Source organism: Cladophialophora bantiana (assembly GCF_000835475.1).
Source record: "Cladophialophora bantiana CBS 173.52 unplaced genomic scaffold supercont1.6, whole genome shotgun sequence".
NCBI lineage: Eukaryota > Fungi > Ascomycota > Eurotiomycetes > Chaetothyriales > Herpotrichiellaceae > Cladophialophora > Cladophialophora bantiana.
Window position 1 is genome coordinate 14,767 of NW_015971580.1, and position 17,148 is coordinate 31,914.

At 49.8% G+C, this 17,148-nt stretch overlaps 6 protein-coding genes across 6 annotated transcripts; 4 read left to right on the forward strand and 2 right to left on the reverse strand.

Moving 5' to 3' along the window:
* Positions 1-621: 621 nt before the first annotated feature.
* Positions 622-2,539, reverse strand: Z519_04333 (uncharacterized protein; the record flags this gene model as incomplete). Its single annotated transcript, XM_016762079.1, has 6 exons — positions 622-1,007; positions 1,059-1,164; positions 1,210-1,390; positions 1,596-1,963; positions 2,012-2,307; positions 2,371-2,539. The coding sequence occupies 6 exons, from the start codon at positions 2,537-2,539 to the stop codon at positions 622-624; spliced, it is 1,506 nt and encodes a 501-aa protein (XP_016621026.1).
* Positions 2,540-4,979: 2,440 nt separating this feature from the next.
* On the forward strand, positions 4,980-6,554 carry Z519_04334 (uncharacterized protein; the record flags this gene model as incomplete). Its single annotated transcript, XM_016762080.1, has 1 exon — positions 4,980-6,554. One exon carries the CDS (start codon positions 4,980-4,982, stop codon positions 6,552-6,554), a length of 1,575 nt encoding a protein of 524 aa, XP_016621027.1.
* A 511-nt stretch (positions 6,555-7,065) lies between these two features.
* Z519_04335 (uncharacterized protein) lies at positions 7,066-8,392 on the forward strand (the record flags this gene model as incomplete). Its single annotated transcript, XM_016762081.1, has 3 exons — positions 7,066-7,199; positions 7,253-7,846; positions 7,912-8,392. 3 exons carry the CDS (start codon positions 7,066-7,068, stop codon positions 8,390-8,392), a joined length of 1,209 nt encoding a protein of 402 aa, XP_016621028.1.
* A 253-nt stretch (positions 8,393-8,645) lies between these two features.
* Z519_04336 (uncharacterized protein) lies at positions 8,646-10,370 on the forward strand (the record flags this gene model as incomplete). The annotated part of the gene is made up of 1 exon (XM_016762082.1): positions 8,646-10,370. One exon carries the CDS (start codon positions 8,646-8,648, stop codon positions 10,368-10,370), a length of 1,725 nt encoding a protein of 574 aa, XP_016621029.1.
* A 1,205-nt stretch (positions 10,371-11,575) lies between these two features.
* On the forward strand, positions 11,576-14,145 carry Z519_04337 (uncharacterized protein; the record flags this gene model as incomplete). Its single annotated transcript, XM_016762083.1, has 8 exons — positions 11,576-11,747; positions 11,798-11,852; positions 11,911-12,010; positions 12,071-12,173; positions 12,199-13,169; positions 13,220-13,311; positions 13,363-13,688; positions 13,781-14,145. The coding sequence occupies 8 exons, from the start codon at positions 11,576-11,578 to the stop codon at positions 14,143-14,145; spliced, it is 2,184 nt and encodes a 727-aa protein (XP_016621030.1).
* A 732-nt stretch (positions 14,146-14,877) lies between these two features.
* Z519_04338 (uncharacterized protein) lies at positions 14,878-16,579 on the reverse strand (the record flags this gene model as incomplete). Its single annotated transcript, XM_016762084.1, has 4 exons — positions 14,878-15,074; positions 15,125-15,226; positions 15,275-16,435; positions 16,483-16,579. The coding sequence occupies 4 exons, from the start codon at positions 16,577-16,579 to the stop codon at positions 14,878-14,880; spliced, it is 1,557 nt and encodes a 518-aa protein (XP_016621031.1).
* Between the last annotated feature and the right edge of the window lie 569 nt (positions 16,580-17,148).

The window sequence follows — 17,148 nt, forward strand, 5'->3', positions numbered from 1 at the left end:
GCTTACGCTCTGTGCGCTCTATGCGCTCTGTGCGCTCTGTTGACAGAGCCGGCAGGGCCAACAGAGCCAACAGGGCATATCACATAACCTAGCCTTGTTCCTTCGTGGATCCTTCTAAGTGTCCAATAAGCGTGGTGAGTCGGGCCCGTGCGACTCGTAGTCGGTCTTCCGCAAGGCTGTGTCTAATAATTTAGCTTTATAACTAACTCGTAGATATACTCCTCGACCGAGAGTAAGTAGTTATTCTCTCGTCGATAAATATTCTACGTATCTTACGCTTATCGCTTACTTCGACCGACTTAGAGTTAATACTTTAAAAATATTAGAGATTTCTTAGTAAGTAGGTAGAATCTAACGATAAGCGTATATATAAAATATCTCTATAGTATAGAGTCGATATTATATACGACTTAAAGTATAAGAGAAGGAAGGGTGCGCCTCTTATGTGGGAAGTGTACTAGTAATATAGATGCACTCCTTAAGTCGCACCTCTTAGTTAGTGACCTAATTACTCTTCGATGTATTAGACGTCCGTCCTTCCGATGTTTAACCGAATCCATAATACTAGGGTATGAGAATTTATATACTTCTTTCTACAGTAGCTTTCGACTTTCGACTTTCCTAAGCCTTAGTCTCCATCTCCACGACTTCTGCATTAACTAGAGTCTTGTCAAGTCTAGCCCTCTCTTCAGCCGAGAGATGAGTGAGGTCGATAGCAATCTCATCACCGAACTTCTTCCCCACTTCTTCGAGTGCTAGACCCTTAGTCTCTGGGTAGAACAGCGCCATAATCGTAGCTCCGAACAGCGGGACAATAATAAATATTAGGTAGTATTTCCAGCCGATGTTGTTGAAAGCGACGGGGGCACACATAGTGTATATCAAGCTGAAAGCGAACAAACCAGACACGCTGAATCCGGCGCCTTGAGCGCGGATAGAAGTCGGGAAGATCTCAGAAGAGTAGACATAAGATGAAGCGTCCATCGAGCCGCCGAAGAAAGTCACAACTATTTTCGAGTCAGCTGGAGAGCGGGGATATAGATTGGAGGAAGACATACACAAATAGAGGAAGAAGACGCCAAATCCATTTCCGACTCGGTTGTCTGTTCCGCCATATCTTGCAAGACAAGCAGTAAACCCAGCAACGGAGACGGAACAGCCAATCTAACACATCAGTAGTCGCTCTTAAAAAATCACCAAGTGGCATACCTGTCCAACAACCATAATTGGGATGCGGCCGACCTTGTCGAGTAGAAGAGCATTAACAAAGTTCATGAAGGCGGCCCAGGTATCCCAGAGGGCGTACAGCATGAGAGGCATTGCCCCATACAGACTGAGCCCGTTGTAAAGAAGGACTTGGTAGTTGTTTATGACCAAGCAACCTAAAATACTTTAGTGAAGTGAAAAGGTGCTTCATTTGTTTCAGCAATACCTGTACTCTGAACTAAACCACTGTGATAGTCAACCTATTGTCAGCAAATGTCTTCATCTCAGTGGTGGCGACCCGGATCGCAGGTTATCAGTCAACCCGCGAACCTTTGAATGGATTGTATTCTTTATAACAGATGAAGAGATAGTCGTCTGAGTAAACTCACAGAAGGAGAAATCCGAAGAGCAAGCGCTTTCGGTACGACTTCCTGGAGAACAAGAGAACCCAGCCCCTAACCCAGCCTTGTCTCCAGCCTTCGCGCTTTTCTAGGTCCAGTTGTTGACGGATTTGATAGAGCTCTTCGCGGGCAATAGTGTCGTCTTCATCCTCTGGTTGGTGGTGCAATCGTTTAAGGATTTCGAAACCCTGCTCTTGCATATCGTTTGCCACTAGGTATCGAGGCGACTCAGGAAGCCATGGAGACCCGATCAAAAGACAGAGGGGTGGGACAATTTGGAGGGCTAGGCAGAGACGCCACTGAGCCACTTGGTTCTTCAAGAAATAGCAGCCATAGCCTGTCCATCCCGCCAGTCCCTGCATCCGGAGTGAGAAAGAGCGAGATGGAGGAAGGGAGACGCTTACGTATCCGACGCAGAGAATAAACCCGTGGCTACCCACCATTCTTCCGCGTGAGTGGGCAGGGGAAACTTCTGACTGATAGAGTGGCGTGATGACATTGACCATGCCAACTCCCATTCCCATCATGAAACGAGCGACCAAGAACATGGCAATGTGAACTGATCCGGCCTGAAGGGCACCTGCAACGATACAAATACAAGCGGTGATTTGTATAGACCTCTTCCTGCCCACCTTGTCGGCCAGCCAGGTGATGAGATAGCAGCCTATGAATCCTCCTCCTGCGAAGAGGCCATTTGTTGCTAAGCACAAAAAGTCAGCCACATTTTATAAATCGTTCAATGTCTGGTTCTTTGAACCCTCACCCCCAGTGATTCGAGAGCCACCGCTTGACTTGATGTCAATATTGAAATACTGGAAGAAAGACGGCAGGCCAATGACAGCGCCAATGATTGCAGAGTTGTACCCATAAGTCAGAGACCCGAACGTCACGAAGAAGACGACGAGAAAATTGTACTTGTTCGCTGCACCCATGTTGAAGGTTCCTGAAGCTGAAAAAGAGCTGTTCAGGCGATTGTTCTGGGGTCCATGTCCAGCTGCAGTTTTTATGCCAGCTTCTGCAAAGGTCTGGAAGGGTGTTCTGGAATAGGTGGTTGCTCTGAGTTTCTCCAAGATTCGGCAGTTTCATAACCAACCCCTTTACCCCGAGTAAAGGGTATAGTGAAATAAGCGATATCGCCCGTCGGCGAGACATTTAACGAAGTTGGGGTATATTTTGGCCCTGGAGGTCACGGTGCAGGATGGATACTTTTCTGAGTAGTCATCTGAGTCTGGTCTTCAAAACCCGCATGCTAATACTGTTCGAACCCCCCTACCTGGCTTCCCCACAACGCGACATCTCCGCAAAGTTGGGGAAGGCGACAAAGAACGTTATGGAGTTGGGGGTAATAAGCTGGCCATGACATGACTTCTATTCACGTCACCTAAGGACCATGGAAGCGAGATTCCTCCACAAAAGCTAGGGTAGCCCCAACTAGCAGCCAGCGGCAGATCGCAATGAAAGTGTACTGCGGGCCAAGCCGTCCGATGGCCTTTTGAGTTGGACAGGCACCGAATGGGCAAAGCCGCCGGGCCTTGCTGGGGTAGCTGGGTTGCCAGCACTGTGGACCAAGTACTCAGTACGAGCAGTACGAGGCAGCAGTCCAGGGCAAATCATTGTTGAGTGGCAGCTGGACGCCTTAGCCAGCATTTATGTGGGGCAGCACCAAAGCGCGTCCTCGAGCGGGAGTTACATCTCTCTGGTTTCCTGGAGGTGGAAGAATAACGCTAATGGAAGGGGGAAATGGAGAATGTCGAAGTTGAAGTTGAGTTTGAAAATGTGGCTGATCCTCGAATACGACGGTCGAGCCCTTAACTAAGGACAAGGCGTGTCTATCTCACATCGCAGTCGGCGCGGGTGGTTGCCGTCCGAGCCGTAACGCATGACGTCACTCAATTTTGATCTCCCTAAGAGTGTCTAAGAACTCGAATACAAGCGATAGCGATTTGAAAGATGGTCAACAACAGCAACAAAAGGCAGGGTGGCATGAAGTAGTACGCACGCATTATACGGCTCTCGCAGAAGTTATCATCAGCACCAACCATGACAATCCGGAGGAGGACCATATTATCTTAGCGGTTGTGTCTCCTCCCTCGAGGAATGTTTCGTGTTCACCCGTCTTCTGAATCGATACATCGTCTTGAAGACCTGTTAACCATCCCCTACGCTGGAGCAGGAGGGCCTATCGAATGCCAGTATCAAGGTCAAATAATATTTGAGTACGTTTGTCGGGACGCCCTGCTACGACAGGGTCGGCTATAACCTCAGCACATTATCATCCAATAGAGAGTCCTTGACAGCCAATTTCCAAGCAAGGGACGTCAATGTACATCCGCACATGATCGATGCCTGTTCATTGTATCATATCGTCGGACACTCGTATGGAAAAATCCCCCTGCGGGAATGTCTGCACTATATCTTGGAAAAATGAATCGGCTGGCTAGAGCAATACATATCAAATCCGGGGTTGTGTTATGTAACACAAGCACAGAGGGCATAAGTATTATCCCGAGTCATCCCAGGTATCGATCTCGTCATCGTATCGTCTCCCAGGACATCGACGGAGAGGAACCCACCAATTTCAAATCGAGACTAGAATGACCGACGATGAATGACCGACGAGGAATGGGATGCCGCGATCGAGGCTGTTGGACGGACTCGTAAGAATGGCGTCAAGAGAAAAGAAACCCACTAGAGCGCGAAGACCATGGCGAAGAAGCAGCGGCTTGAGCAGCATCTATTTCATGGAGAAATATGGGCATGATAGGGTGTAACAGCGCTGTAGACTCCCATAAGATATATGGCGAGGGAGTGAAGTTGGGCTGCGGGGCGGACGAGGAGAGGTCAAGATCGAGGCGATTTATCTGGCATTTGGAAATATACGGCTATTAGATGGTGAAGGCACATGTTGATCTGGTGGGGGAAGAGGATGAGTCGTACGAGTGGCAGCAGCAATGGCAACGTCATCAAATTTAAGGATTTGATGGACTTGGGACGTGATATCTTAACGAGGAAACTTAAATTGGTGGGTGACACTGTCCGATTGGCTCTACAGAGGTACAAAGCGGTACAGAACTTCCAGCGATAGATATAAAGTGGAGGTTAATAGATACAGAGAGATGGTTGGATAGATAAAGCCACAAACGGGACTGAAATGGAGATAATAGACGAATGGCCGCGTCTGCTGTCAACGTAAGCAAACTGAAATTGATGGTGCTTATGATCCAACACTATCCGACGCCAATCAAAGTTTGGTCTCGCAATCAATGGTGCATTAGACAAGATCCGGGGCCCATTGAAAGTCTATCAGGCGCCCGTCATTTTCAGTCTTTGTCGCCCTTCTCAATTCTTCACCTTCGCATACACCAACCGACTATGTGGTTGTTTGCTCTGGCTATTCTCGTCCTCCCAAAGACCGCTCAAGCAACAGCGTTGCCTCCTAGCGAACTTGTCGACCAAGTCCGCAATGCAAACCATGTATTCAACGCCATCCACTCGTCAATGAGACAATGGGGTTCTTCCATCTATCACAATGGCATGTCATTTTTCCCGGCCCTGGTTCCAGCAGGAATACAGTTCTATCATGGCAACCCCAACCAAGAGCCCGTCCAAGGTCTAGAATGGCTAGCATTCGAGCCTGAACATGCTATCATTTTTGCGAGAAGATTGCACAGGCCGTATGAAGCCGTGCTGCCACAGATGGGGGAAGAGACAGAGTTTACGAACCAGCTCGGTTTCGGAAGAATAACTTCCTCTGCCCAGAAAGCCGCAAAATTCTCTCTGAATTCAGTGACTGAAAGCTATGATCGTCATTCCATGCCCGAAAGACCCGATATCCCTCAGGTCCACCCAGGGTGGCTTCACACATACCGAACGAAAGAAGCAACACCCTTGCTCTACATTGACGGCATGTCAGCCGGCAAATGCGACAAAGGCACCCTCGATTCTCAAGATGTATTACTTTTGAATGCTAGCGTCGGAGGTGGCGGTATGCTATGGGAGAGAAAACGCGCGAATGGACTCTGCAAATTGGCACATGAGCGTTGGAACGGGAAGATCAAGGGGTTTATTCGCATGGAGGCTGGTTTCGAGATCATCATGTGCTCGTTCTCTGACTCTTTGGATTTCGTGCAGTCGGTCAGGGCTGGTCAATTTTCTCTAGGAGGGGCTACGTCAGATTCCTCCGAGAAAGGCTTCGACTGGGCAATATGGAAATGGATCAAGTTCATAGCGTCTCGTTATGACGGCATTGGCGGGAGGAGAGTGAGACTGGACTATGATCATTTTTTTACGGCATACACCTATGATTTCGACCTTTTCTCAGGCAAGACCGACTTGCCTAGGCTGCAAAATATTTCGGCCGAAGCTCTAGATAGAGCCCGGGACGATGTCGACAGAATGGTGCGGTCATGGGATCCTCTCAATATCTTGGATGAGAAGAGCCCAGTCGACTGGCAGAGCATTGCAGATATGGTGGTTGAACGCTATGCTGGAGTACTGAAATACCTGCTGGGAGGCACATTGACGAAAGTTGAAGACCTTCTGGAGGAGCTGGAACTGATTCTACGTGTCTTTATCGACTCAGACGCACGAAACAAGACGGCCGAGGTGGATCGCTGCGTAGCCCAGTTCAATCCAGGTGAAGGTCGCATCTCGACCTCGATCGTAGGCAACTCGATACAAGCTGTGACGAGGGAAATCTGCGAGACCCTATTCGCTGCGTTCGACGTGGACGTAACGCTATCACAGGCAATGGATAAGTTGCGGTCGCTCACCGAGTACCTGAATTGGTCGGTGTGGAAAAAGTGTCCTCAGTGCGCGTTCAATGAGGTCTGTTTTATACCAATGTGGCCGTTCGGCACGGCGGAAGATCGGGAGCACCCACGCTGTAGAAATTCCAGTGAGTTGAGTCGGAGAATGGGCTACTGGGGGAATCCTCGTTCCCGTTGAAATTGACATGCCTCAGATGGGGATTCGATATTTGCCCTGTGGAGGTCTATGAAAACATTCATCAAAGTCCATACAGACTGAACCCGCACTGCTGCATCGGCCGCAAGTTTTCGGGTTGCCCCCTTAGATACCCAAGCGAGAAACCATACATGAGTGAGCATCCGAGGCAGGACCAAAGACGCACAGACTCTAATATCTTGTCGACGCTCGGTTGTTCTCTTCTCGGCTAGCAGTCCCCGCACGAAGCGGCAGCTGTGCTGTTGACCCTATTCGTGCAATATTGTACTAAATAGGTTGCAGTCGAATCGATGTTCGACTGAACCTCGTTTTCGGCTCTATGGAGGCTAAGAGGAAAGTAAAACAAGCTCAGGCTCACCTGATGATGCTCGTTGAGAAAAAACATTGCGGGGTAACTTCGCGGTGAGAAAAGGACGACGTTCTCGGAGAGATGAAAAGAAGTAGAAGCAACTCTTTTGCTTTGAGTTGACCGAGTAACCGCTGAGAAAGAGCAATGGAAATGGGGCAGATTCGAGAGTACAAGATAAACGTACCACAAGAGAGGTTGGACCGCCTCAATCGCCAACTCGATGAGTATCAGTGGCCGACGGAGCTCGAAGCTGCAGGATGGGATTATGGCTCCCCACTGTAGGACAAAGGTTTTAATACATGAGTGATTCTGCTGACCTGCCTGCGTTTAGGGCTGATATCCAGCGTTTCGTGAAGCACTGGAGAACAACTTTCGACTGGCGGGCCCAGGAACGTCGAATGAACGAGCTCCCAAACTTTGAAACTACTGTCCATGTTGATGGCTTCGGGGACATTGACATGCACTTTCTGCACCAGAAGAGTGATGTGAAGGGTGCCATTCCCCTCTTGTTTGTCCACGGGTGGCCTGGGAGCTTTCTGGAGGTTACCAAGATGCTTCCGATGCTTAAAGGCGGTGATGGCAAACCGGCATTCCATGTTGTTGCTCCCTCGCTCCCAAACTATATTTTCTCCGGTCCGATGTTGAAGAGGGGCTTCTCCATAGGGAGATACGCCGATGCTTGCCACCACGTCATGTTGAAGCTTGGCTATGACCAGTATGTGACTCAAGGAGGGGACTGGGGGTATCTAATCACCCGAGCGCTTGCGTACTTGTACCCAGAACATGTCAGGGGTACTCACGTCAACTGGGCGTGGGCTGCGAGGCCTGAATTCACGGCAGAAAACCCAGAGCCGGAGTATTCCGAGCGGGAGAAAAGACAGATCAAGCAAGGTGAAAGATGGTATCCATTTGGGACAGGAGAAGGGTATGCCGTTCGTCTCTTTGTGACTGCGTTGAGGCACTAACCTCCAATTTTCACTTCTTAATTAGGCGTGGTTATATTGCCATTCAGTCGACTCGGCCCGCGACCATCAACTTTCTCATTTCTTCCAATCCGATTGGCTTGATGGCATGGATATGGGATAAACTCGTTGACTGGTCCGACAGCTATCCCTGGACAGAGGAGGAAGTGTGCTTGTGGACATCCATGTATGTATTTTCGCGTGCCGGGGCTGATGCAGCTTCGTACATCTATTACGAGGCTTTGCATGACACCACCGAGATCACGGTTCCTGTTGTGCAAGGATACATCGACGTGCCGTTAGGTATTGCAGATTTCCCTGTAGAGATATGCAACAATCCGAAAGCATGGCGACATACAATGGGACCGATAGTGTATCAGAAGGTCTTCGACAAAGGAGGTCATTTCGCAGGATGGGAGAGGCCGCAGGACGTGGCAGAGGGGTTGTGTGAGATGTTTGGAAAAGGAGGAGGAGCGTACGGTGTGGTTGAAGGAAGAGATGGATATTAATCGTCGCGCTTTGTCCTGTGAACGGACTTGATAATTACTATGATGATGATGACCCAGAAGGACCTCATCGGGCCAAGGAAAATATTGAAATCCACAAGACGCAAATTGAATCACAAATGGGTTGCTCTGACATGTGATCCCTTTCCGCAGCCCCGAGTTGTTTCCGAATCAAATCCCCCAACGCAATCATCTCCTGCCTGCGTTTTTGTCTCTTTTCAAGACAGGCGAGTCCTAGTACAAACACAATCGAAGCATGGCGGCCAAGGGGACTAGTGAACATCTTCGAGATGCGCCGACAACATCAGACTCTTATTACGACCTCGGGTCTTTCAGTCGACCTGTAAGCACGAACAGCAAAGACGCCCAACTTTGGTTTGATCGTGGTCTGGTTTGGAGCTACGCCTTCAACCATGAGGAATCAGCGGAATGCTTTAGAAAGGCCAGTGCGATTGATCCTGGCTGCGCCATGGCCTACTGGGGCCTTGCCTATGCCCTAGGTCCAAACTACAACAAACCGTGGGAATTCTTTGATGGGGAGGAACTCGAGTCCACTGTGACTCGGACACATGCTGCTGTCCAGAAAGCGAAGGCGGAAGCAATCAATGCCACGGCGGTCGAAAAGGCACTGGTGGAGGCCCTCGAATTCCGATACCCTCGCTCGCAAGTGCCTGCTGATTGCTCGGTCTGGAATCAACCGTACGCCGATTCCATGCGGTCTGTTTATAATGCATTCCCTGACGACCTTGATGTGGCAGCCCTCTACGCCGACGCTCTGATGAATCTCTCCCCTTGGAAACTTTGGGACTTATCGACTGGACGCCCGGCTTCTGGGGCGCACACGATAGAGGTGAAGAAGGTCCTCGATCACGCCTTAACTCTAAAGGCCGGATTGCAACATCCCGGCTTGTTACATCTCTACATCCACCTCATGGAAATGTCCGGCTCCCCTGAGCTCGCTATGCCCATAGCAGACCATTTGAGAGGGTTGATACCAGATGCCGGTCATCTGCACCATATGCCGACTCATCTCGACATACTTTGCGGCGACTTTCGCCGAGCGATCGCTTCGAATACAGATGCAATCCGCGCGGATAACAGGTTTTTGGCTCGCGCTGGGCCCCTAAACTTCTACACTCTCTATAGATGCCACAATTACCATTTTCGCCTTTACGCTGCTATGTTTGCTGGCCAGTCAAGAGTAGCGTTAGAAACTGCCGGCTGGATCGAGGCAACGGTCCCGGAAGCCCTCCTTCGCGTCAGTTCACCGCCAATGGCCGACTGGCTGGAAGCTTTCCATGGGATGCGTGTGCACGCGCTCATTCGCTTCGGCCTGTGGCAGGAAATTTTTGACCTTCCACTCCCCAAAGATCAGGGGCTTTACTGTGTGACAACAGCCCTGATACACTATGCAAAAGGCGTCGCATTAGCAGCCACTGGAAGAGTGGAGGAAGCTGAGAAGCAGCGCATCCTCTTCGATGACGCAATGTTGCGTGTCAAGTCAACTCGGACGCTTTTCAACAACACCTGTCTTGATATTCTTGCGATCGCCCGTTCAATGTTGGATGGTGAATTGGAATATCGCCGGCGAAATTTCGACGCTGCATTTGATCATCTCCGGAGATCCATTGCTCTCGATGATGCACTTCCCTACGACGAGCCTTGGGGGTGGATGCAACCTCCTCGACATGCTTATGGTGCTCTCCTCTTGGAACAGGGTCACACCGAACTAGCCGCAGCAGTGTATAGTGCTGATCTGGGATTCGACGACACGCTTCCGCGAGCTCTCCGCCACCCAAACAACGTTTGGGCTCTCCATGGGTACTATGAGTGTCTAATGAAGTTGGGTCGTATAGCGGAAGCTCGACTCATTAGACCACAGCTGACGCATGCCACTGCTATGGCCGATATACCGATCAAGTTCTCCTGCTTTTGCCGCACAGACCACGCAAATGGGTCAACATACGATCCTTCTGCGTGATTGGGCCATGAATTCGACTATATTCGTCGCCTCCTTGTCCTTTTCTTCGCTTTCTATTCGACCGCTGACCTTTTGCCATGCACCATTGAGATACGAGAAGATATGCTTCAAATGTTTTGAGAGCCTTCACATTCCTTTGTCAAGCTATTCTCTGGCTTGCTTGGGACTGGCCATTTTGGTTCAAGCTGAAGGAGAAAAAGGCATGGCAAGTGATGTCAATATAGATCCCACACCAACGAAGGCAGTTCATCGACTGATTTTCCTTTATATCACTCCCGGCTCTGCGTTAAATGTGGCCGACTGAGTCGAGCTCAAATTCTCCGCGTTAGCAAGCACTAAACCATTGACATCGGCAACTTATGGCTCTGCCTCGTCGGCCTGGGTTAGGGCTCGTCGGCTGGACAAGTGCCTTCAGCGACGTGACTGACGCTGGGAGGACTGTTGGTAAGTTTATCGCCATTAGACACCAATGCTACGCCTCAAGCACTTCTGGGTGATGAACCCCCAAAAGAGTGGCTCTATCAACATGATCGCAGGTTGCCCTGTAACCCTAGATTTCAACCCAGTTGGGAATCCAGCACGGACCGCCAAGAGCAAAGCTTTCCCTCACAAGAGCTTCAGAAGTTGAGAAGAATCATTGCGAGTTGATCGGCTTTGTTTGCTGCCTTGCCAAGGGCGAGATCCCTTTTAGGGTGGATCAAGCCGTGTGAGATCATTTTTGCCTCATGTTCGATTGGTGTACTCCTTAAGAGAATTTAAAGAACATGGAAAAGTGGCTGAGTCCCCATGCACTGTAGACGAATGGATTGCTGACAGACCGGAACCAGAGCAATCTGCTGCAGTGCACTTTGTCGTTATTGCCAGGGAAATAGTCTTAAGGCGATGTGCCCCTTGGGGTCTGAGGTTGGGGTATTTCCGAAGTGAGGACAAATTGTCGTACAGTACCCATCACTCCGCAGAGTGCGCTCGCTTAGGTGAGAATTGTTGGGTACAGGCGGGGATTTGATGCCGTGGAGGCCCTTCTCCGCATGCATCCACTGGCCAGGGGTCTTGGCCTGTTAAAAGCCCTCTAGTCAAGAGTCCCTCTGCCCGCTGTCGCCGCTCGCCGTAGCACTTATCTACCTAGGTAAGCCGTCATCCCCTCAAACAATCAATGATTCTTCCACCCACTGGCACTCGCAGATATTTTGGCGGCGGTTGGGACCATGGACAACTTCCACGACTTAATCAGGAACCAAGCCCTTCTCTCCTCGGCCTGCATCAAGCAAGCGGCAACTCTTACCGGCGCATCCAACAGTCAAGAAAAGCGCTACCGATGCACAGATTGCGGGCAGGGGTTTTCACGAGCTGAACACCTGAAGCGTCACCAGACTCGGCGTAAGTTGCCACGAAAAAGTTGTGCATTACGACTGACAACCCCTTTAAAGATACTGGAGCCAAACCATTCTCTTGCGTTTTCTGCTCGCGGGACTTTTCGCGAAAGTACGATATTTTTGACGCCTTCACGCCTCCGAATCTTACCGCTGAGACGTTACTATAGGGACCGCCTCCAAACCCATTATAGCCACTGCCAACGACGAGGAGACCGAGATGCACCCAGCTCAATTCCGAAGGGTCGACGGCCGCATGCCTGTGTGACGGTGAATACCCTGTACATTGGTAACATGCGAAGCTGTGCAACCTAACTGACCTCTGTTAAGTGTATTTCGTCTAAAATTCGATGTGACGGAGGTAGCCCTTGCGCACCTTGCAAGAAGAAACAAGTACAATGTCGCCAAAAACACGCCCTACGCGATAAGTCGGGTAATTAGCCCTGCCCTACACATAGAGGAAGCTATTGGCAACAATGCTGACCCGGATATAGTTGTCGAAAAGCTAGGTCCTCTCGGCGACCGTGTGTCCATCCGAGCACTCTTGAACGGTGGTACAGACACATTCACAGAGACCTTCAATCTTCCGCCCTGCGACGATCGACAAAGAGGGCTGCAGTTCCACCAACAAAAAGAAGAAGGAGAAGACGAAGACAACGATGCCGTTGATACGAAGTCGGAAGATGAAAGCCCAGATACTTTCGACTTTTCCGGGATATTCCAAACCCCTATGGGCATTGACGATCAGTATCTAGACTTCTGGACGGGGCCTTTCGGATTGATTCAGTCCCCCTCATACAATGATTTGCAACTGGAAGTTTACGATTCGTCAATGATATCGCCGGAAGCTCAGATCGGCTCCACACCCTCCAGCTCGACTCAACCGCCTTCGGATCAGGCACAGTATGTCTCAGCACTGAACATGGCAATTTACAATAAGCTATGGTGCCTGGCGTTGGATGGGAAATCTCGTCAGGAACTGACTGCGAGCCTGAATTTCCTCTTAACCTCAGAAAGGATCCGCAAGTTCATCTCGCTTTATTTCCGCAACTGGCACCTTAATTGTCCTATCATTCACCGCCCATCATTCGATCCCGCCAAACTCCCGGTTGGTTTGGTGATCAGCGTGGTCTTTATTGGGGCCATGTATTCTAAAGATCAAACTGAGAGGCTTGCTGCAAAGAAGTTGGTCGATATTGCGGAGTTGGTTGTCTTCGATTCAGAAATTTTCTCCTTTGAGATTGAAATCACCCGATCCATACAAGGCGATTCTATGACAACAACGTCGGATTCTCCTCAACAAGATCGTGACTGGGAGATTTTCCAAGAGCTACAGGCTGGTTACCTGATGGTCGTTGCCCAGTATTGGGGCGGGTCAAGGGGGTCTAAACGACGAGCAATGCAATCTCGGCTCGGAGACGTCATCAATGTTCGAAACTCTTTTATGCTGTTTAGAAGGTCACTTACAAAATTTCCCAGGTCGCTCGGAGTATGCAACTGCACCGTGCTCGTCATCTCCCGTCCGATCGCATATCAGAGGTTGCTTGGCTACAAAAAGAGACGAAAATCCGGTATACAGAACGCCTCCGTCGTTAGCATCTTACTGACTGTACTCGTCGCAGAACTATATCAGTCATTGCATTGCTTGATTGTGCCATGAGAATCTATTCAAACTACCCTTGCCGCATAACTCTCGCCGAACTCGACAATGACCTTCCCTGCAGAGAAGCCGTCTTCAGCTCACGGCACCCTTTCATGCAGGACGAGTCTATTTTTGCGCCACGACTGACAATGTCTCAAGCCTTCGCTCTTCTTTTTGATGGAAAAGCACAGGGTACCGATTCAACAACTGCGTCACAGGCAGATCTGTCTGAAATCGGAGCATCCTCGGGGGAGACAGAACGCAGTTACGACCTTACTATATTCGATTTATTCATTCTCATCCATTGTAAGGCCGCCGATGACTCTGATCCGCCATTCTTCGGTCTCTGTCATCCGCTAGAGATGAGATCAGTACCGTTTGACTAACATCTTCCTCAGTTCTGTATACTTACGTACACACATGCGTAATGACAACATCACTCAACCTGCCCACCACGAACTTCGGTCGCCGTATTAAAGGGGCGAAGCATTCCAGTTCCGCTATGGGCCCAATGGCCCATGAGATCAAGGGCGCCTTGGAAAGATGGAGACAACTATGGGAATCTATTCGCTCACAGACTTCAGACAAATCTCTGAAAGCTGAAGGCATGTACAGAAATGCTTTTCACTTCTGGATCGTCCTTCAATTCATCATGGCCAAGGAGGAAGCGGTCGATGTTATCACCAGCATGGAGGTGAACTGCGATGACGCATTGACCAAGCTCAAAGTCCTCTTTCAGAACGACAACGAACAAGAGGGATGAAGAGTCGATGATGTGAGATTACTCCAAGGACCAAGAGGTCATGACGCGGCCATTCAACAGCAAATACACCCTGAATAGACGAACATGGACATTGTGACTGCCTGCTGTCCTGCGCGCCGCTGATTCGCTCGCCAGCGGATGCAAGTGCATTACTTCCGCGATCTTACCTGTGCAGCCTGTTTATACCGGACGTTTTCTTTCAAGGCGATGATCTGGATGGACATATTATGTCGGTCGACAATACAGCACGATACAGTTTTATAACTGTTGTCATCAACATGTTCGTTGTTGCCAAAGTGGAGGCTGAAGCTACGGAAGAGACCCTTAAGAACCACAGACGTATAATGCGGCTGGTTCTGTCCTCTTCTCAGCAAAATCATGGAAAGAAGCTTTCGGGATCACGCAGTCTCCGTACAACTGTCTGCATGCTCATGGATTGGAATGTGAAGCATCCCCAACTCGGAGAACAACAATGCGAGGACTTCTTCTGGCGGCAGGGACCATAACATGCTCTGCGTCACAAATAAAGAATAGATTCCAGCATCGAACCACATACAAAACGGTGATACCAACCCAGAAACAAATGCTGCAAGAGGAACTTTCGGCAAAGGAAAACTACCCGGAAAAAGGCTCAAGGTGAATAGAGCGGATCGAATTAAAATCGACTGGAAGTGGGCATCAGGAGGATGTACATCTCCGAAGCCATGTACTTGCTGGCAGCTCCATTCACTTTCAGACCTTCTCCGTATGAACAGTGATTCCACCCTTGGAAACTTCTTCAAACTCCTTCCCGGCGATTTCGCGGGCCCTTTCTGATGAGACGCATTGATAAGTCTTGAATTGACTACGCGGCACCTTGTTAACGAACATCTCGTCAATCTCCTCTAATGAACGGCCCTTAGTCTCCGGGATAAGGAGAAAGAAGAAGACTATAATCTACGGTCAGTGGAAACAGCCATAAGATGTCGGGAATACCTACCGAATGCAACAGCATTTGATCCGGCCCAAATATACCCGTATTTCGCGCCCCAATTGAGATTGTTCGCATTCAGGAAATACGGCGTGCAGTATGATATCAACCCTGCCAGTGGTCAGTGCCTCACCGCAAGATGACTACCGACAAACTCACAATTAAAGAAGTAATTGATTCCAGTGCCTAGGCCTACGCTGAAAACTCGCAGTCGAGAACTGACGAGTTCACCCGCGATCGGCCAGGTAATTGTGCCATTGAAGCCATTGTAGAAGAAACTGAACATCAGAGCAAAACCTACGAGCGCTTGGCCAGCACTCTTTCCACGACCAGCAAGGCTCAGCAAGCCGATCACCAACATGCAGACACAGCAACCGGCGGACCCGATCAGAAGCATCGAGCGACGACCAAAGACTTTGTGCATGAGAAACATGCCGCACATGGCGCCGATCAATCCGAGACAATTCTGTAGAATGGTCGCCTGAAATGGTTTGTCGATGCCTGCCATTTGGTAGAAGAACGTGCTGTACGAAATTGTGAACCAGACACCCGATGCTGCGTGCGATGCGATGGCTCCTGTTGCGAGGATGGTCCGCCGGAGATCAGTACCCTTAAACATATCCAGGACTGAGGTTGTCGAAGCCAGCTCCTTTTCTTGGTCAATCCCTCTTTGCATCTCGATGAACTCCTCATTCAAGAGCTCGGCCTTCAAGGACTTCCCTCTAAGGCTCTCCAACGATCTGCGAGCTTCTTCCGGTTTGTTGTGCAAAAGAAGCCAACGGGGCGACTCTGGCACGAAGAACATGAATATACTGAGCAGGAATGGGATCGCGAATAACGACGCTAGGGGAATCTGATATGCCAGTCTGCTATCCATATTCTTGCTGTAGTTGTCGGCAATGGCTCCGAGAATACTCCCAAGATTGACCCAGAATCCGAAGAATGATGCCAGTATAGCCCGGTGTTGAGGAGGAGCGACTTCGACGGCGAAGGTGTTCGAGAACAAAATGAATATTCCATTGGAAGCTCCCAGGAGGATTCTACCCGCATACAATCCTGCAAGGCTGTTAGCCCCAACCTGGACGCCACATGCTACCATCGATACGATGGCAGCAACCCAGATCGCTGGCTTGCGACCAAACTTTTGGGCAAAAGGGCCACCTAGGAGCACCGCAACAATGGTTCCGACATTGAGGAAGCTGGATATCAGCTGCTGAGGTTTGGTAGCAATATTCCATCCTGTTTTGACCTTTGTGTCCTTGTAGCCAAAGACCTCGAGGAAGCCAATCATGGCCTGGAAGCCGGCGACTGCGGCAGTATCTGCGAAGACTTCAGTTTCGTGCTTTGGAATCTGGCGAAGCTCTTACCAAAGCCATACTGACAATTGGCCATGCTGACGACACAGCAAATAACGAGACATTTCCAATTGTCAATGAGATGGTTGTTCCTTCCTTCACTAATCATCTTGAATGGTGAGACGACGACGGTCCTTGTGATACGACAGGGCAGTATGCAAGATTGACACAAAGAAGCGCATTCACTCGGTGACTATAATATTGATCCAATATTCCGGGGACAATGAATCCGGGGTAAGGTCGGACCCTGGATACGGTGTACGACGAGCCAGCGCTTGATTTCCGGAACGCTGGTCCGGAATTTGGCCGGTGGCTCCAATGTCACCAATTGCACGACTTGCTGCCTGTAGGTCCTTTTTTCGCATATTGTCTTTCATCTACCGAGTATGGAGCAGAGAGAGTCTCGCCAGTGGGGCTCCTCGACATTCATAGTACCTGAGATACATTTGATTGCTGATTTTCCCTGGGGAATTGTTGGGAACCCATTCCCGGCGCTGCGGGTTTCTCCCGTTGAAGGTTTCGGCAGTTGTCCTGTACGGCACAGCATCTTAAGTCCTATAACGATGTTGAGTCCATGGATTAAGACACTAACGCACAGTGGCGCTACAATTCCCACCTACGTCGCGACGAAGACTGGTATTCCAACATAACAACGTTATCGTCTGGCCAAATCTCTCG